Genomic DNA, 21,427 nt, shown 5'->3' with positions numbered 1-21,427 from the left:
CAATGCCTCATGGGACTTGTAGTTTGGCAACAGCTGGAGAGCCGCCAGTTTGACACCCGTGGATCATTAGAACCCAGGGGCGGACTGACCATTTGGAAACTTGGGCACTGCCCGAGGGCCCGGGGTCAGTAGGGGGCCCCATGATATGCCCCTGGTACCTTTTTCATACGCTTTTTTGAGTTTGGGCAAGGACACAGGGGCCCCATGATCCCCTATTGCCCGGGGGCCCCATGAGTTGTCAGTCCGCCCCTGTTAGAACCTCTTCCATATTTTGGCAGCAATCTGGGAATTTCCCCTTGATGACTGTCCCTGTGATGATTGTTGGAGCAGACAGGAAGTACGAGTTATTCGCAACAAGGACTCCGTCGCAATAAATCCTGGCCGGGTTTGGAAAGGGTCGGGGACTGTATTTAAAAGAAAAAAGCAGCTTTTTTGCTACAATAGATTTCAGTGGAGAATCTGCTGAAATGCACGGTAGTGCATTTTTGGCATGTTTTGCATTTTTATTCTGCCCAGCAAAAAAAAAAAAAAAAAAAAAAGGTGAAGTAAACGCCATAAAAACGCATGTAGAAAAATGGAAAACAAACTGCAAACAGCACTGGAGAAAGCATGAAACGCAAAATGCATATATGTGGACGGAGCCTTAAAGCCGGCCCCACCTTACCACTACTACCTGCATTGCATGCGATTGCAGCACAGCTCCATTCACATGAATGCGTTGTGTACGCTGGGCGGTAATGCCCACTGAATGCGACAGGAGGCTTCATTTTTGCCGCAGCATGTGTGCATCCCGGTCAGCTGTCTTTGCAGCTTAAAGGGGGAGCCCTTTGGGGGGGGGTATAAACGCAGCACATTTGCATGTTGGCAGCCTATTCTTTTTGGATAGTTGGCCCTAACAAAACAAACACTAATGTGCAATATAATGCACTAGAAGGCAGCAGGCAATACTGGTTCACACTACTGCTTGCTAGGGTGCGCATGTGCGTTTTTGATATGTTCATGCATGTTGCATGTAGTGTAGCCTATTCATGTCAATGGGCCGCCCAATATGCAAGAAACACAGAAAAGAAGCTGCTGACTGACTCTATTCCAAAAACGCATATCACCATGCTTTATACTGGCAGCACAGTGGCTAAATGGTTAGCGCTTCTGCCTGGCAGTACTAGGGTCATTGGTTCAAATCCCAACCACAGCACCACCTGCCTGGAGTTTGCATGTTCTCCCTGTGCCTGTGTGGGTTTCCTCCGGGTACTCCGGTTTCCTCCCACACTCTAAAGACATGCTGGTAGGTTAATTGGATCCTGTCTAAATTGTCCCTAGTATGTGTATGTATGAATGTGAATTAGGGACCTTAGATTGTACACTCCTTGAGGGTTAGGGACTGATGTGAATGTACAATATATATGTAAAGTGCTGCGTAAATTGATGGTGCTATATAAGTACTTGAAATAAATAAATAAATAAAAAGTCCCTGAACCTTTCCAAAAAACTGCAGAGATGTGAAGGTGACCCATAGGAAGTAATGTTCCATGGACTGTAGTGCATTTCTGCAAATGCATAGACCTGAACCTGGCCTTAGAGTTTCCATCTACTTTAGACCTGGTTCACGTTAGTGCGTTGTAGGAAATGTAGTGAATCCTGAGCATTAATCGCATGGTGTCCGTGTCATCTGGTGCAGGTGTCGATGTTGAGTTAACGACGCCCCGGAACAGATTACAAAACGCAGAATTCGCATAGCTACCTATGGGTTGGGAATCAGGTGCAGGGGGGAAAAAAAAGGTCCTGAACCATTATTTTGGTGTGGATGCAATTTGAGCCGTACAAAATGTATAGGTCAAATCATACCGCACAGACATTGCATGTGATTAGTGCAGGAATGCGGTGCAGTTCCTGTACAAATGACACGCGGTGCGATTCCCCCATGTGGTACGATTCCTGTACAAATGACACCCGGTGCGATTCCCCCATGTGGTGCGATTCCTTTACAAAAGACACGCTGTGCAGTTCCTGTACAAATGACATGCGGTGTGATTCCCCCATGTGGTGTGATTCCTGTACAAATGACACGCAGTGCAGTTCCCGTACAAATGACACGCGGTGCGATTCCCGTACAAATGACACGCGGTGCGGTTCCCGTACAAATGACACGCGGTGCGGTTCCCGTACAAATGACACGCGGTGCGGTTCCCGTACAAATGACACGCGGTGCGATTCCCGTACAAATGACACGCGGTGCGGTTCCCGTACAAATGACACGCGGTGCGGTTCCCGTACAAATGACACGTGGTGCGATTCCCGTAGAAATGACACGTGGTGCGGTTCCCCCATGTGGTGCGATTCCTTTACAAATGACATGCGGTGCAATTCCTGTACAAATGACACGCGATGCGGTTCCTTTACAAATGACACGCGGTGCGGTTCCTTTACAAATGACACGCGGTGCGGTTCCCGTACAAATGACACGCGGTGCGATTCCCCCATGCGGTGCGGTTCCCGTACAAATGACACGTGGTGCGATTCCCCCATGCGGTGCGGTTCCCGTACAAATGACACGCGGTGCGATTCCCCCATGCGGTGCGGTTCCCGTACAAATGACACGCGGTCTCCCCCTCCGCACACGTGTGAACCTAGACTTAACGATCACATCTTCAACCAATTTTTTTTTTCATGTATTTCCATTTTTGAAGCGATCCGCGGCCCTGGTGCATTGTGGATCTTGTAGTCCGGGAAGGTTTTGGGAGAGGAAGCAATGGGGCCGTATTGTCAGGCAGATGTCAATGAAAGGGATTATGTGTGGGAAGGGGTTAAGTGGCAGCGGCCTTTGATCCCCCCATCTAGTGTCTGGAAGAGGCCGGGCCTTTTCAGTGTGAATGAAAGGAGACAAGGGGTGGAATTGGGTTACTCCCCATCACCCACCCCAATGGCAGTGCTGCCCCCATCCTCCTCCCTCTGCACACCTCAGTGGCACTCACTCACCCTGTCCCCCTGGACACACTGCACCCTCTGTCCCAATCAGGATGTATCTGTGTGACCCCTCGCCGGGGCACCCTGCCTAGAACCCACCGGCGTGCCCACACCCGGCTCGGCTGCAAGTTCCATGCATTGTCTGGCTCACGCAACAACTGTTACAGACAACAAAGACGCATTTTCCTTGCTGCGATTTCCTCGTCGCGTATACCCACCTGTGCCGATTCAGTGACCATGGCGCAGCTACGGCCATGCCGGGGGCAGAAGCGGGTGGCCAGGGCACTGTGGCCCCGTGTCTAGGCACCATCAGTCTGCCACTCCTCCCTGCTGTCCCCATGTCTCCCTGTAAAAACAGACACACTACCCCCCTCTCCTTCCACAGACACAGGGCTTGCAGCTCCCTCCCATCCTGGACTCGGCTTATTAGAAAGTTATCCTGTCCCACAGCCAGGGGCGGGAGGGAGGAGGACAGGGGAGGAAAACCCTGGCACGTCACACACCATTTCTCTGGAGGCTGTGCCCACTGGATGCCTTCATCTCCCTCTCTCTGCAATGCCAAGGGTGGCATTGTGACACCAGGACACCTCTGCCAATCCTAGGAGCATGGCCATCCAAGGGTGCACATCGCAGGTACATGCCGCCTGGACTTATATTGTAGCCACATAACCCATACCCATACTACAGACATACCTGTACCCAACCTGAAAATACACGCCTTCAGATACACATCCAACATATCCATGCAACATGCAGCCTACACACGCACACGTCATGCACTTATAAGAATGGTATGTTGGCGCCCACATTTTATTTTTGTTTACATGACGGATGTATGACAAAAGTCGCATACCGCCTGCATACACATAGGCTGTAAAAAAGGACACACATAAAAATCACGTAAAAAAGGGACATACATAAAAATCACATAAAAAAGGACGCACATAAAAATCACATAAAAAAGGACACACATAAAAATCACATACATAAAAACCACATAAAAAAGGACATACATAAAAATCACATAAAAAAGGACACACATAAAAATCACATACAAAAAGGACATACATAAAAATCACATAAAAAAGGACATACATAAAAATCACATAAAAAAAGGACATACATAAAAATCACATAAAAAAGGACATACATAAAAAAAGGACACAAATAAAAATCACATAAAAAAGGGACATACATAAAAATCCTAAGTTCCAGAAGAGCGCAGAGTGTGCCAGGTGAAAGGAGATGTGGTCGGTCATTGGGTTCGTGCATCTCTGCCTGGTGTCACAAGGCGCCAGCCTGAGCCCGACCAGGGGGCATTTCGGGATCTGTCCCAACCAGCTGAATGCCAACCTGTGGGTGGACGCCCAGAGTACCTGTGAAAGGGAGTGTGAAGCCGATCAGGTAAGAAATGGTTAATTCTCTGTGCTTGTAAGGCTTTTTTATTGCTTACCTCTTTCTGAAAATGCTAGGCGCCTGGCTGTAATGCCAGATTTCTGTCTTAAATACTTTGATAGAATCTCTTCCCCTTAGACGTAAAGAGTGCCCCCTCTTTACGTCTAAGGCTTCTTCACAGTAAGAGCTGTGAACCGGTATAATAGACCCCCTCAAGAGCTGGTTCTGGCTCAGTATCTCCAAATACAGAAAGGCTTGTTCACAGTAAGAGTTGTGAAACGTTAGAATAGACTCCCTCAAGAGCTGGTTCTGGCTCAGTATCTCCAAATACGGAAAGGCTTGTTCACAGTAAGAGTTGTGAAACGTTAGAATAGACTCCCTCAAGAGCTGGTTCTGGCTCAGTATCTCCAAATACGGAAAGGCTTGTTCACAGTAAGAGTTGTGAAACGTTAGAATAGACTCCCTCAAGAGCTGGTTCTGGCTCAGTAAATAGTTTTAAAGGCCTGGCTTCTTTTCTAAAGGCAAAAAATATACGGGGATACTGATATTTATAGGTAAAGTTGATCCAGGGAATATCAGATTGCCTCTCGGGGGATCAGGAAGGAATTTTTTCTTTTGCTGGAGAAAATTGGATCATGCTTTATTGGTTTTTTTTTTTGGCTTCCTCTGAATCAACTGTGTATATAGGATTGTATATTTTTTCTTTCTCTTCTATTGGTTGGGCTGGATGAATTTGTGTCTTTTTTTAACCAGACTAACTTTGATACACTAAAGGCTGCCATACACAGCTCAAATTTTGGTCAATTTCCGCTGAGTCAGCTGAAACGCCAGATGAGATGTGAGTGCCCCTCTCGGGACCACCACTTGACTTTTGTCGAAGGAGCTGGGTGGAAATCTGTTAGCTGAACAGCCACTGCATCCAAATCAGATGGCGTCACAGTTCGGGTATTTTGACAGCTTCACATGTCAGCTGTGTGTACAGTAGCTGCAGCAGGAGATTCGTCCATGTGTTCTGTGTAGTATGGATGGAGGAATCTGACTTCTTTCATTCAGCCCACAGGCTAAACAAAAGAAATGTGTAATGCCGGCCATACATGGGTCAAAATTACACCATCGCTATGCGATTCCCCACTTTTTCCACCCAAAAGTCTGTCGCATAAGCAGGGGCGGACTGACCACTTGGAAACTCGGGCACTGCCCGAGGGCCCGGGGTCAGTAGGGGGCCCCATGAGATGCCCCTGGTACCTTTTTCATAGGCTTTTTTGAGTTTGGGCAAGGACACAGGGGCCCCATGATCCCCTATTGCCCGGGGGCCCCATGAGTTGTCAGTCCGCCCCTGCGCATAAGCATGCTGCATGCTTACCATGGCATTTCCTAATACCGGCCATACATGGGTTGAAATTCGAACGTTTTTTTTGCCCAAAAATAGGACCTAAGAATAATCGGCCGATTTTCGCTCTGTTAGTGGGTCAATGGCACCGGCCGATTTTCGCTCTGTTAGTGGGTCAATGGCACCGGCCGATTTTCGCTCTGTTAGTGGGTCAATGGCACCGACCGATTTTCGCTCTGTTAGTGGGGTCAATGGCACCAGCCGATTTTCGTGGTTCCTCCCCTTTTCGGTGATCGTTCTTGTTGGAAAATTCATGAAAAACAACCGATTTTCGATGGTCAAATCGTAAGATCATTTTTCCGAAAAGAATATGCGCATGAGCCGTGACCTGGAAGGAACAGAAGTTTCGCCTGTTATATGGGGTGAACTTTACGAATTGGTCGGCCGATTTTTTAAATCATTGATGGCACCATCGGATTACCAAGCGAACAACGTTTTTGATTTTCGGATGCAAAATCGTTCGGGATTCGACCCATGTATGCCCTGCATAAGTGTATGGCCAGCTTAACCCAGAACAAGCATGCAGGTAAGGATTTCTTCAATAACGCCAACTTTCCTGGCCTTCATGTTTTTGGGGGGTCATTAACCGAAAACTGGGAAGCCAGAGGATCAGCATGACAGCATTGGAAAAAGGGGGGTTCACTAATGACAGACTCATATTTTTCTGGAGGAAAGGTTTCTTTAAGGTACCCATTTTTATGTGACTGTTGGCACCTGATGGATTGGGCAATGTTTAATTTATTGATCTTTTATATAATCTATCTGTGTGTGTGCAGGTTGTAATAATATTTGTACACGGGCCAGACATACATGTCAATCAAGTATACATGCAGTGCTCTGCCGCTCCCCTCTCAACCATATGGGTCAACTCAGACCCATAATGATTTACTGAACTCCATACAATGCCAAAGTGACTTATCCTGTCATTGATTTTCTCCCAGCAGTCAGCCAGTAATGCAGATTGCACTGCCTAACATGCAAAAAGCCATGAGGCCTGGTTCACACCTATGTGTTTTTTTTTTCGGTGCTCTTTGCAGTACAGTCCATTTTTAACTTTTTTTAAAATGCAAAATGGTGTGTTTTTGGCTCAATAGACTTCAATGGAGACGCTGCAGAAAAAGCATGTAGTGCGTTTTTGACGTGTTTCGCATTTTTAATCTGGCAAACAACAAATTGGCCAATAGAAAAAGCATTAAAAAGCGAAACGCATTAAAAAAAGTGTGAAAAACACATCATAGACACGTATTACAAAACACAACGCAAAAAGCACTGCAGAAACGGATCAAAAGCAAACTGCATAGGTGTGAACCAGGCCTTACAGTGCTTTTACCATGTATACCTTCATGAAAATATAGCACATCGAGCAGGAAAAATAGAATCATAGGAAATGACCTTTTAAGAATGCATTACCGAAAAATTCAACTGAATACTAATAAATGAAATTACATGCAATTAAAATAATAATTAAGTATGCATTACAGAATAATTCAAAATGTGTAACTACGGAAAATAAACTACACCGTGTATACACATATATATTTATATGGATGTGATATTGCAAATGCATTCTTCTTTAAATAATATATTTTGAACTATTACGAAGTTAAAGTTACCTATATAGTTTGTAGTAATATAATGACAAACTCATATGTTTGTACCCTATGGATCTCCTTACATTACCAATGCTCACATTGTCCACTGTAACGTTTAGGTCAGCCTTTCTCAACTCCTTTAAACTGTAGAAACCCATTATATACCTTTAAAGAGTTACTAAACCCTGGACCCTGCGTTCACTATATCTGATCTCCCAGGACCCTGCATTCACTATATCTGGTCTCCTCGGACCCTGCATTCACTATATCCGATCTCCCAGGACCCTGCATTCACTATATCCGGTCTCCCCGGACCCTGCATTCACTACATCTGGTCTCCCAGGACCCTGCATTCACTATATCAGTTCTCCCCGGACCCTGCATTCACTATATCCGGTCTCCACGAACCCTGAATTCACTATATCCGGTCTCCCCGGACCCTGCATAAACTATATCTGATCTCCCAGGACCCTGCATTCACTATATCTGGTCTCCCCGGACCCTGCATTCACTATTTCTGGTCTCCAGGGACCCTGCATTCACTATATCAATTCTCCCCGGACCCTGCATTCACTATTTCTGGTCTCCAGGGACCCTGCATTCACTATATCAGTTCTCCCCGGACCCTGCATTCACTATTTCTGGTAACCCAGGACCCTGCATTCACTATATCAGTTCTCCCCGGACCCTGCATTCACTATATCTGATCTCCCTGGACCCTGCATTCACTATATCTCTTCTCCCCGGACCCTGCATTCACTATTTCTTGTCTCCCAGGACCCTACATTCACTATATCAGTTCTCCCCGGACCCTGCAGTCACTATATCTGATCTCCCCGGACCCTGCATTCACTATATCTGGTCTCCCCGGAGCCTGCATTCACTATTTCTGGTCTCCCCGGAGCCTGCATTCACTATTTCTGGTCTCCCCGTACTCTGCATTCACTATATCTGGTCTCCCCGGACCCTGCATTCACTATATCTGATCTTCCCAGACCCTGCATTCACTATATCTGATCTCCCCGGACCCTGCATTCACTATATCTGGTCTCCCCGGAGCCTGCATTCACTATTTCTGGTCTCCCCGGAGCCTGCATTCACTATTTCTGGTCTCCCCGTACTCTGCATTCACTATATCTGGTCTCCCCGGACCCTGCATTCACTATATCTGATCTTCCCAGACCCTGCATTCACTATATCTGATCTCCCAGGACCCTGCATTCACTATATCTGATCTCCCAGGACCCTGCCTTCACTATATCTGGTCTCCTAGGACCTTGCATTCACTATATCTGGTCTCCCTGGACCCTGCATTCACTATATCTGGTCTCCCAGGACCCTGCATTCACTATATCTGGCTTCCCAGGACCCTGCATTCACTATATCTGCTCTCCCTGGACCCTGCATTCACTATATCTGCTTTCCAGGACCCTGCATTCACCATTTCTGGTCTCCCCGGACCCTGCATTCACTATATCTGGTCTCCCCGGAGCCTGCATTCACTATATCTGGTCTCCCTAGACCCTGCATTCACTATATCTGATCTCCCAGGACCCTGCACTCACTATATCCGGTCTCCCAGGACCCTGCATTCACTATATCTGATCTCCCAGGACCCTGCATTCACTAGATCTGTTCTCCTAGGACCTTGCATTCACTATATCTGGTCTCCCAGGACCCCGCATTCACTAGATCTGGTCTCCCAGGACCCCGCATTTACTAGATCTGGTCTCCCAGGACCCTGCATTCACTATATCTGGTCTCCCTGGACCCTGCATTCACTATATCTGGTCTCCCAGGACCCTGCATTACCTATATCTGATCTCCCCGGACCCTGCATTCACTATATCTGATCTCCTCGGACCCTGCATTCACTATATCTGGTCTCCCCGAACCCTGCATTCACTATATCTGGTCTCCCCAGACCCTGCATTCACTATATCTGATCTCCAACAGTACACACAACATGTATGTGCAGTTATTTTAGTAAATATAAACTGATAAATACCTTTTCTCATCAATGGTATTTAGCAGTTGTGACTTCTATCAGTGTCCAGCTGAGCACTGGTTAAAGCTTTTAGGAGGAGTTTTCATTCAACTCTGACTGTCCTATGAGGTTGCATGACGCCTGACCCTCTGTCTGGACAGTACTGATTGACCCTGGGGATCACATGCACCCTCCTAAAGAAAAAAAAAAAAACCCTAGCCATACACACTAAACTGAGCATGTGCAGAGTGACTTATAGCGCTCTGTACTAACAGCAGAAGGATTGGGGACAGCAGAAGAAGGGGAGAATCAGAGAAGACAGAATCAAACAGCTGTTTTTTTTTACACTGAGGATTAACCCCTTGGGTTCCACAGTGAGAATAACAAGTATTCTTTACTGCATATACAGACTGATTTTACTGTTGTGGGTTTAGTAACACTTTAAGGTCTCACGGAACCCCTCCCAATAATCACTATATCCACAGCTTATAATATATTAGTGTGGTGGTAAGTCGGACGAATTCCCCACAATTAGTGGCCATTAGTAAGAATGTGCCCCTTACAGAGAGCTGGTGTCAGTGGTAACTTACCCGAGAGGCAGAGATTTCTCATTGCTCCAAGAAGCCCTAACAACCTCTGGAGGAACCCCAATGTTCCAAAGGACCCTGGCTGAGAAATCCTGCTGTACATCTTCGTAGGTGTAACCATAGCTTGGTCTTGGCTTTTATGCTGGCCTTGCAGTTGTGTTTCTTTAGCTTTTAGCTATAAGCATTTTAAGCAACCAAAAGTAAAAACGAAGGTGGAAAAAATAAAAACAAAGCATTCTCTAGTGCAGTGGTTCTCAACCTTCTTAATGCCGCGACCCTTTAATACAGTTCCTCATGTTGTGGTGACCCCCAACCATAAAATTATTTACCCATTAATTATAATTCATGAAGTGTCGTTTTACCTCCAATACTGCTGCTTTCAACACAGTAGCTGCTTTCTACACAGTAGCTGCTCTTTACACATTGGAAATATGTGTTTTCCGATGGTCTTAGGCGACCCCTGTGAAAGGGTTGTTCGACCCCCAAAGGGGTCGTGACCCACAGGTTGAGAACCACTGCTCTAGTAGCAATGTTGTGGTCAGTTGCGTCCTGAGGCAGGTGCAGGGGGTGTGCACTGCACTGGGTGACACCGACCGCACGGGGTGACACCGGACCCGCTCCACAAAAAGGTAAGTTGTAAAGCAAGCCGACGATCCCCGCAGGATGGATCGGATCTGCGGATTGGGGAGCATAATGGATCGGAGTCCGATCCATTATGCTCAATCCGCAGATCTGATCCATTATGCGGGGTTCATTGGAGGGGGTGTCACCAAGTGTTATCACACCGGGTGACACCAACCCTAGGGACGCCCCTGAATGTGGTGGTTTCAAATGATTTCCACACCATTTTCTATCATTTGTCTTCTGGAAACTAGAAATATACTTAGAAGAGGACCAATTAAAAGCCACCAAAGTTTCTAGTACAGTATTGGGCCAGCATGACTACTACCTTGGCCAGTCCTTGGAAAGGCCATCATTTCTCAATCACTATTTCTATAAATTTCAGTGAGGGTTTCAAGCTCCGATCTTCATCTCCAAACATGGAGAGCTGGTGGATCACTACTAGTCTGAGTCTTCTTTGACTTCTGGCAAGGGTGACTCCAGCCAAGCCAACCCAAACCAAAACCACAAGAAAAAGCACAAAACCCAACCAGCAGAACTGCCTGCTCAGACAGGGAGGCCCCCCAGTCATAACAAAATAATGACCAACATCTAGCACATCTTCTGAAGGCATCATTTGCAGGCAAGGCCCCAAACCATAACAAGGTAACGACCCACATCTAACACATCTTACCATAGCATCATTTATATGTATTTGTTTATACATATTATATATATATACTCAAGTATATCAATCAATCAAAGCAGATGTTACACACTTGTCCAATACAACAGGTCTGTAGTAAGACAAAATGGCATGCCCAAGGGCGGACTGACAACTCATGGGGCCCCCGGGCAATAGGGGATCATGGGACCCGTGTCCTCGCCCACACTCAAACCACACCCAAAAAAAGCCTATGAAAGGTACAAGGGGCATCTCATGGGGCCCCTTAGTGACCCCGGGCTCTTGGGCTGTGCCCAAGTTCCCGAATGGACAGTCCGCCCCTGGGCATGCCACATCATCAGAACAAAGGTGACAAACTGCTTGGAGAAAAAGGCCATCTTCATGTAGAAATTTCATAGCTGATATCAGGACAGAAGTCCCATCAGAATGATCCAGTGACGTAAGAGGAGACAGAAAGATGAGAGGAAAAGAAAATAAAAAAGGGTTGTTCAGGGCCAAGTAACCCAAGGATTAAAGGATAAGTTCACCTTCAGAACATGTTACATGTTCCACCTGTTTTTAGGGTGGAACATGTAACATATTCCAGTACCTGCACCCTGCACGCCCAATCCCTACCCCCACCCTGTGACATCAGATGGAGGATCTTCATCCCGCACCCACAATTTTAAAATAACTTGGCCACGTCATTCATTCACAGTTTCCTGTGAATGAATGCCTACAAGTACCCTCAGCCATTGCGGCTGACAATTTTTAGTTCTCGAAGAAATACGAGGGTGCTGGTGAGCGCTTTGGTGGTTCATAGATTCTTCCTGCTCTTGGGTAACTTCCTGCCCATACAAGGTACAAGCCGACGGCTATGCTGCAGGAGCCTGAGATTGCACCCGTGATCTACTGATCGCGATGGCAATGCTCTGCAGGCTCTTTGAAAAAAAAAAATATTTAACATTTTTTACCTGCAAAAAATGTGCATTTATTTATTTTTTTTTAAAAGGTTGAACTTATGCTTTTTTAAAAATATATTTTTTTAAAATATATTCTTCAGATTTTTTTTAACATATAAAAAAGTCATTTTAACATATATTTTTACATATATTTGGAAATGCATTCCAAAAATGTAGATTTGTATTTCTAAAGACATACAGTATATTTGAAATGTATCTTTAAAAATGTTTTTCATATATTTTGTAATAAAACCGCATTTCAACATGCAGTGTGTATATATATATATATATTTATTTATTGAAATATATTGAATATGGACAAAAGTGTAGTATTTCAAATATATGGCAATATATTTGGGAAGAATATTTTTAAAATATATTTCAAATATATATTTCTTCTATATGGGAATCAATGCAGCACCATGGCACATTTTGCATGTTATACATTGTTTTCCTACGTAAATCTCTCCCTACTATAAAAGGGCTAGCTGGCTGTGTTGCTCCTGAGGCAAAAGGTTCCCAATCCTTCCCTGATCAGTTTATAATGCAGGGCATGCTTTGAGTTTGAATATTTTGTCACCTGATTGGATACATGTTGTCCAGTTTTCCCCAGATTTGAGAAATATGTGCCTAATGGACCTTATACATGTCTCTATTATGGTTTCTTTCCTCTTCCAGGAGTGTGAAATTTTCGAGAAATGCTGCACAAACGTCTGTGGACAACGAAGCTGTGTGGCCGCCCGGTATCCAGACTCTGGCCTGCAGGCCCCTGGGTCTCTCCGCCCTGCTACCTGCTCTGGTTTTATTTGCACTCAGCAGGGTTCTGACTGCGAGATGTGGGAAGCTCGTCCAGTGTGCCGCTGTCGGGAAAGATGTGGAAAGCAACCGGGCTTCACATGCGCCTCGGATGGCCTCACTTATTACAATCGTTGCTACATGGATGCTGAAGCTTGTGCTAGGGGTATAACTTTAGTGGAGGTGCCCTGCAAATTTGTGTCATCTTGGCCAGCCACAACTACATCACCTTTTGAGACTACCCCCCTGACCACCCAGCCTTCCACTCCTCTGGAAATACCTGTGCCTCCTGCATTGTACCATTCACCCTCACCACAGTCGGTTATAGTAGGTGGTACTGTAGGGCTACAATGTGAATCTAGTGGACGCCCACGTCCAGAAATCCTATGGGAGAAGCAGGGAGATGGTCCCTCAGCTCCTTTGATGAGGCCAGACCAGATGTACGGAAATCTTGTTGTAACCAATTCTGGCCAGCTGGTCATCTACAATGCTCGTCCAGAGGATGCTGGAATTTATGTTTGTATGGCCCGGAACTCTGCGGGACTGCTGCGTGCTCAGTTTCCCCTTTCTGTTGTCAATAAAAGGACCACCACAGCAAGTTCAGGACATCAGCGGCTAGTCCAGCCCTCTGAATGCCTAAAGCTCCCAGAACTCAGAGAATGTCTAGGTCCTCAAGTCCTACGCTGGTTCTATGCTTCACAAAGTGGTGACTGTCAAACTTTTCTTTATAAGGGGTGTCCAGGTCCTGCTAACAACTTTCATACTTATGAAGAGTGTCGTGCATCATGCCACACTCGGCCACCAGATCCCTGTTCATTGCCACCTGTAAGAGGTCCATGTAAGACTCCAGAATGGAGGTGGGCCTACAGCCCTCTCATGCGCCAGTGCTTCTCTTTCATGTATGGTGGTTGTCATGGAAACCAGAATAATTTTGAAAGCAGACAAGCCTGTGAAGATCGCTGCCCTTTGCCACGGGCCAAGCAATGTCAAGGGTGTCACCTTCGAGGAAGGCTGGTGTCCAGTTTGTGCCGAAGTGACTTTGTGATTGTGGGAAGACTGGAAGATTCAGGGGAAGAACGAGTGCTCCGCGTTCTTCTCATAGAGGTGCTAAAAGATGACCACATGGGTCTTCGTCTTTTCCATACCAAGTATCTAGAGGTCACCATGGGAGAGGGTGGAGGAGGAGGGGTGTGTCCCTGCACCAATCTTGCAGGTTCAGGGGACAATCCACTTTTGATTATGGGGGAAGTACAAGATGGGATGGCTTTACTGGGACCCTCTAGTTATGTCCGGCCAGCCAGTGAAAAGAGATTAAGGAAAGTCAGAGACATGCTTGATAAGGGGACATGTCAGATGCTGAACCGATTTCAGGACTGAAAGAGACTTCTGGTGTTAAACACAGCATTTAAGGACTACAGTTGAAAACATTCATTTTTTTCTATAAGAGTAACAGACCACTGGGTTTATCTTGAATCAGCTGTTATAGTTTATTGACATGGGTCTGTAAGGATGGTCCCCACCCAGCAACCCGTAGGATACATGTGGTTCTTGGCTGCTTTTGAAGTTTCTTCCAAACTCTTCATTGGTGCTCATTACCTGTTTTTTAGAAAATGTTCTTTATTATACATTGGCAAGGCCCAACAAATCCAGGTGCCAGTCCTACCATTGGAAGCCTTCTAGCGTGGATTCCCAAGGTTTTTTTGTTCCTCATAATTGTGCTGTAGAAGAACCTTACCCCAGCTGAGCACCTCATAAGACTTATGCTCCCACCTGGAATTTATGTACTATGATGTTAGCTTACAGGAAAATCTAGCACAGCCATATTATGAGATTTGTGAAAGAGCTGGATGGTTCTCCTATGGAGGGAAAACCATGCCATTGAAAAATCTTATGAAACATTTATTTAGGAATCCCGCACCAGAGGGCTGATAGGGCTAAGCCTGTAAATGGGATTTGTCAAGCCCAGCACTTACCATAACCATGAATTGAAGCTGCCTATGTTAACTACTGCCATTGTTATTAAAAAGTCAGCTCAGCCAAAACAAACATTTCAAATACTGTTGGTTACTGGTGGGCTAAATCACACCCTGGCTTCTTGCGTCTCATGGACTCCATCAGAAAAATTTCCTCAATGGAATTTCTAGATGGTTCTCACACTGCATTGGAGTCTTGGTCCTCCTGCTGCAGTCCAAGAGATCCTTATCTTTTTGCTGCAACCTCTGTAATGTACAATAAAAGAACTTGATTTCCTCTGAATAGTCTGTAGTTTGGTGGGTGGGTCTGAAAATCCAGAACAATAGGTGACTGACGTGCCTCCCATCATTGAACCACATCAAAACACCCATTTTGGAAGGACTGGTTAGCCCTGGAAACCGACTTTTAAGCCAGTGCCTGAGAGTTGGGTGACTGTTCTTTGCTAAAGGGCTTTTAAAGTGATCTAGAACAGTCATCTTCAACAATTCTTATGCCAATAGATTTGCATTGTGTGTACAAACACGCATTATATCACTAATAGAAGCTATTATGGAATTTTAGTTACTACCACTCTAGTTAATACCATTCAGGTACAGTTGGCCACATACATTACAATGTGATTGTACAATCTCCTTCAGATCGACCAACAACTATGGAGTGGGAAAGGCCATGTGATTAGATATAAACTGAATGTTAAATAGACCTTCTGGTTATATAGTTGCTAGCAAATCTAAAGGAGATTGGACACAGATTGTATGATCGGCTTGTAACATGTGTGGCCAAGTAGTAATATTAGTTTGGCTTCAATTTGTTAATGTTTTTAAATCTGCTATTGTATCTTACACCCCCTCCCCCCAGACTGACAATGCTGCTGTCTGTTGTGCCCCCTGTGCGCCTTCATCCAGAGTGGAGGCACTTTAATACAGGAGGCGTGTTACTGGCCAGATCACTAGGTGACAACAGAGGGGAAAACAGCTTAAAGTGGTTCTGAAGGTAAAAAACCTTCTGTACAGCCGCCCCCTCCAAATACTTACCTAAGCCCCACTGTAGTACAGAGAACTCTCGTTCCTCAATGGCTGAGACAGAACTGGGAGCTCCCTGTTAATCACAGCCAGTGAGCCAATGAGGAGAGAAAGGAGGCAGGGCCAAGCCACATCTGTGTGTAAATAGACACACAGAACAGCGGCTCAGGAGCGAGTTTGCTTGGGTGTCCCCATAGCAAGCTGCTTTCTCTGGGGGCACTAGGCAAGGGTGAAGGGCCAGGAGCGCCGGCAGGGGACCTGAGAAGATGAGGATTGGGGCTGCAGTGTGAAAAACTACTGCACAAAGCAGGTAAGTATAACTTGCTTGTTATTAATAAAAAAAAAAAAAAAAAAAAAAAAAAAAACTTGCCTCTAATATCACTTTAAGAAAAGAAAACGAATGTAGCCAACACATCTAATGATTGGTAAGCTGCAATATATTCGATTTTTAGTTTTGGGTTTAATACCATTTTCACAGTCGTATGCGTTGCTGGGAAATACGCAGTGACAGGGGCAGTTTAAATGTATCTGTCATCACTGTTATCAACAGCCCGTCTGTGTACAATGCAGCCAAGAGATGTAGTCTCTATATGATATCCGTGTATGTGAGTGTCCCCGAATGCAGACGGTGTGAATTCGGGGGTCACATTTGCACAGATGTCAGATTGGGACAGGACACAGCTAGTGCTCCCATGCCTCACCGGTCACACCACCACGGTTTAAAATCGCGAGATTTGTGTGCCTTTTCAACACGATTTCTGAAGACTTTATTGCTACTTGTGAAGATTTTCAACTATTTCTTGCAATTTGCAGTGCGATTTCCATTATATCCTATGTATGTGAAATCCAAACAAAACTGCAGAAGTAATACAAGAACTACTTTAGAAATCGTGCTGCAGCAAATCACGTTAAGACACTGACATTCACATTCATTAGATGCGATTTCAATTCGCAAATCGCACCAGTGCGACTCGGCCCGTAGACATGAAGAAGACTGTCTGCACAGAACACCTGTGCATCCCATGCGGGCAAAGACAGCCTTTATATGGTTGTATGTGAGGGCGGAGTTCCACTCAACCTATCAAAAAATAAAAGTCAGCATCACACTTGTTTGATAAAAAATGGGAATCATGGAGGGATTATAGACATTTATTGCATGATTAACCACTTGAGCTCCAGAGGATTTACCCCCCTTAATGACCAGGCCTCTTTTTGCTACTCGGCGCTGCACTAATTCAACTGATAATTGCGCGGTCATGCAATGCTGCACCCAAACGAAATTTACGTCCTTTTTTTCCACACAAATAGAGCTTTCTTTCAGTGGTATTTGATCATCTGTGCGCTTTTTATTTTTCACACTATAAACATAAAAAGGCCAAAAATTCTTGAAGAAAAACAATATCTTTTACTTTCAGCTATAAAAAATATAAAGTAAACTCAAAGTTGGTTATAAATTTAAGCCAAAATGTATTCTGCTACATGTTTTTGGTAAAAAAAATCCCAATAAGTGTATATTGATTGCTTTGTGTGGAAGTTATAGCGTCTACAAACTATGGTATAGATACTGCAATTTACGCCATTTTTCTGCTATACAGCGCTGCGCTAGTTTAACGGACAATTGTGCGGTCATGCAATACGGTACATAAATGAAATTTACATCCTTTTTTTCCCCACAAATTGAGCTTTCTTTTGGTGGTATTTGATCACCTGTGCGGTTTTTATTTTTTGCACTATAAAAAAAAGGCTGACAATTTTGAGGAAATAAAAACAATATTTTGGACTTTTTGCTATAAAACATGTCCAGTAAAAAAAAAATGCAAAAATCAAATTTAGTCATAAATTTCTGCCAAAATGCATTCTGCGACATGTCTTTGCTAAAAAAAAAAACCAATACGTGTAAATTAATTGGTTTACATGAAAGTTATAGCGTTTACAAGTGGCGGGAAAGATACTGGGATTTTTAGGTTTTTTTTTATACTAATAATGGCGGCGATCAGCGAATTATGGCGGCGATTAGGGACTTATGGCAGCGTCCAGCAACTTATGGCGGGACTGCAGCGGACATTCTGACATTGGGGGGTACTGACTTGGGGTCACTGACGTCCCCAAAAACACTAATACAGTGATCAGTGCAAAAAAAAAAACTGACTGTACTAATGGCAATGGGAAGGAAGGGGTTAACTTTATTTTGCAGGGAAGGGTTATAGGAGTGAGGGGAGTGTTTTACTAGGGGGCGGGGGTGTACTGGGTGGGACAAGGCTGATCGAGAAAGAGAAACTGTTCTTTCTTGATCAGCTCATCCTCGAGCTGACAGGGAAGTGACAGACAGCACAGCTACTGCAGCTGTACTCTCTGTCACTGTTTGCCGCCGATCGCCGGAACATAGCCGCTAACGAGCGGCTGTGACCCGGCGACTGACATCTGCGGCGGTGATCCGCGGGACAGATAGGGCGGCGGTGCACCTCGCGCGCCCCCTATTTGTTTACAAAACACACGTCTTAAAACGTGGTTTTGCCTGCGAGTGCCGCCCTGCCGCCGTATATGTACAGTGGCTGGGCGGCATGTAGTTAACAATATTTCATGTGAAGGTTGACTGGCATATACTGTTGACAAATATGTCACTCAACCTACTTTACCATCTACATTTTTCATGTACTTGCAATCCACTCTTTTCTACTTCTCTCTTTCATATTAATATACTTTTCTGCATTGTACTTTTCAAAAGTGCCTTGTTTTTGTAAGTATCATCTGAAACTGTACTGTTGTTTTACAGTCTACTTTTGCAAAATAAAACCGTTTGTAAATAAAAAAAGATAAAAGTCAGCATCTACAAAAACTGTAGCTGCTGACTTTTAAAAAACAGCCACTTACTTGTCCTTCGGTCCCATGGTGTGTCCCCCGCAGCCCGTTTCACCGGCCGTCCTGGATTCCTGGAGGCCGGCATCTTCAGTGTGGGCACCCGGCTGTGATAGCTTGTGGCTACCCACTGCACATGCGCGAGTAGCGCTGCGCTTCATGAATGGTCCTGTAGTATGCTGAGACCTGTCATGTGTCCCAAAAGACTACAGGGAGGGAGGACACCTTCCGTTTCTGATCACCTAGGCGATCGGACCGATTGTGGGAGCGGGTACCTGTCAAATTCGAGCACCCCACCCCCCAAAGGTGCCAATGCTTAATGGGGAGCGGGGGAGCAGTCCTTAAAGCGGAACTTCCCCTTTTGGGTGGAGTTCTGCTTTAAGTACGCCTGTGTGAACGATTCCTAAATATTGGTAATAAAATGAATCTGTTGTTAAATGATGCTACCAGGGGCGGACTGACAACTCATGGGGCCCCCGGGTAATAGGGGATCATGGGGCCCCTGTGTCCTAGTCCAAACTCAAAAAAGCCTATGAAAAAGGTACCAGGGGCATCTCATGGGGCCCCCTACTGACCCTGGGCCCTCGAGCAGTGTCCGAGTTTCCAAATGGTCAGTCCGCCCCTGGATGCTACTAATATTTTTATGGTTGACAACATTGATAAGAATTGCATTACTTCAACTAGCCACAAGAGAGCACACGACTCCCATCACAGATCTTTTACATTCAGCTCCTAGTAATCATTTTTCTATTAGGACTGGAGGCTCAACGTTTATGTGTTTTCTATTGTACCCAAATGTATAGCTGCCATGCTGGAGTTGGGAAAAATTAAAAAAAAAAAAAACCTTTATGGAATATTTAAAATATCTTTTCATTTCTGAAAGTACCACGTGCAATGGCTTTATATGCATTAAATGAAACAAACTTTTTGGATGGTTTGCAGATTTCTTTTAAAAATCAAAACAATAAAACTCAGGGGTCTCATCTCCTTTTATCTGCCAATGACTACACCTGCTATGAAAACACACACGTGAACTGGTTTAACTACAAAGATCATTCTAATTCCGCTCATCCAGTTCTGTAACTCACACATCTCTGCCACACTGTATAGCCAGGATGGTGGCACTATTCACTACTGCAGCTTCCTGTCACCTGTTTTTGTTTTATTGGACCACGAATAAAGTTCATCATACTTCAGAAGTTATCGCAGCACATAAACCCCTCCCCCCCTCAGCTCCCTGTGCTTGAAAGCAAGTTAGACTGACATCCCTGTAAAAAAATAATATAACTTGATTGGCTCACAGTGTAGATCCTCCTACTTTTGGCCTGATTTCTACTTTGCAGGCGATTGGGGGGGATTGCTTGGGATCTTACATTTAAAGATGCTGCTAACTTGTCCCTGGAGTTAACAAGTATCTACTGAGGAAAGCAACAACAAAAAAAAGAAAAGCCATTTAGGGTGGTAATAAAAAAAAACAAAAACCCGGGGAAGAAAATGTTTGAGAAATAGAAACTTCTAATAATTAAAGGTTCATTTCCTTTGAGGAATAAAGATTCCACACCACTGTGATATTTATTTCTGTGAATTGAACACTCAGGTGGAACTCCGCTTTAATAAACAATATTTTATCTTTTATACAGCGCCATTCGTTTTGTTTAACCGCTTTCCCCTGCCCTATAGTAGAACTACTGCTACAGGGCGGCAGGGCTGCGCCAAATCACGTCTATATATATATATCTATATATACACACGTGATTAGCATTTCCAGGTAGGGGGCGCGTGACTGGTGAGTGTTCTGTGTTTATGGTGGAGGATTTCGGGAACACTATGGCACTGACTGTTGGAAATGGAACAGTTTTTTGAGCACGGACACATTAATATGTTTGAAGGCATTGTGCATTAGGGCTCATGTACACTGCAGCTGCTCAACTGACGTTTAGGAGCTGTTCAGCGTTTTTTTCAGCAGCCCCTGAACTCTCCCTAATGTTTTCCTATGTGTCCATGTACACATCGTCGTTTACAGGCAGTTGAGTTTACAGTTGTTATTTTGAACGCACCAAACTTGCATTCAGGAGTAGATTTTTCAAATGCCAAATGCTTGTAAACACGGTTAACCGCGTTTAGAAGCATTTTTTAACTGTTCCATATCCAGATGCAGTCCAGAGCCTTTTTTCATCATCAAAAATGCATGTAAAGCGTTTTCCATGTATTCAAATGGACCCGGTACACCAGCGCAGTCAGTTCCAGGTTTCGCGTGAAGGAAAAAATGGTAGAACGTGCTGCATTATGCTCATGATGGGATCCATAGTGAATACAACCAGAAAAGACAGGTCACCTCCACACATACTGCTCTCTCTGCTTCTGCTCTCTCTATTTCTCTCAAAATGTCTGAAACAGTTATTTTTTTTTACTATTTTTCAGTGTATTCTGGGCATTTGTGAAGGTCTCCTGAGGTTATCTTTTAAAAAACGATTCTAAACGCAAACACACATAAACTGACGTTTTTTAACCTACATTTTCCAGCAGTCAGTTTCCATTGTTCAGAAGAGTTTTCCAAACGCCCCGTGTACATGAAGCCTTATACTGTGAATAACTGAAAGCATGTGGACACTTTATAAGCACAGAGAGACTTTACTGAA

The 21,427-nt window shown here is 44.8% G+C and overlaps 1 protein-coding gene across 1 annotated transcript; it reads left to right on the top strand.

Annotated features, from left to right (window-relative positions):
* Positions 1 to 2,971: 2,971 nt before the first annotated feature.
* Positions 2,972 to 15,192, top strand: WFIKKN1 (WAP, follistatin/kazal, immunoglobulin, kunitz and netrin domain containing 1). Its single transcript, XM_089683141.1, has 2 exons — positions 2,972 to 4,368; positions 12,820 to 15,192. The coding sequence occupies exons 1-2, from the start codon at positions 4,210 to 4,212 to the stop codon at positions 14,311 to 14,313; spliced, it is 1,653 nt and encodes a 550-aa protein (XP_089539267.1). The 5' UTR covers positions 2,972 to 4,209; the 3' UTR covers positions 14,314 to 15,192.
* Positions 15,193 to 21,427: the final 6,235 nt, after the last annotated feature.

This window comes from Staurois parvus, unplaced genomic scaffold (assembly GCF_062004578.1).
Source record: "Staurois parvus isolate SC_StPar_1 unplaced genomic scaffold, SC_StPar_1.0 ptg000018l, whole genome shotgun sequence".
Classification (NCBI taxonomy): domain Eukaryota; kingdom Metazoa; phylum Chordata; class Amphibia; order Anura; family Ranidae; genus Staurois; species Staurois parvus.
The sequence above is the reverse complement of the archived record's forward strand: the minus strand, read 5'-3'. Positions and strand labels throughout refer to the sequence as shown.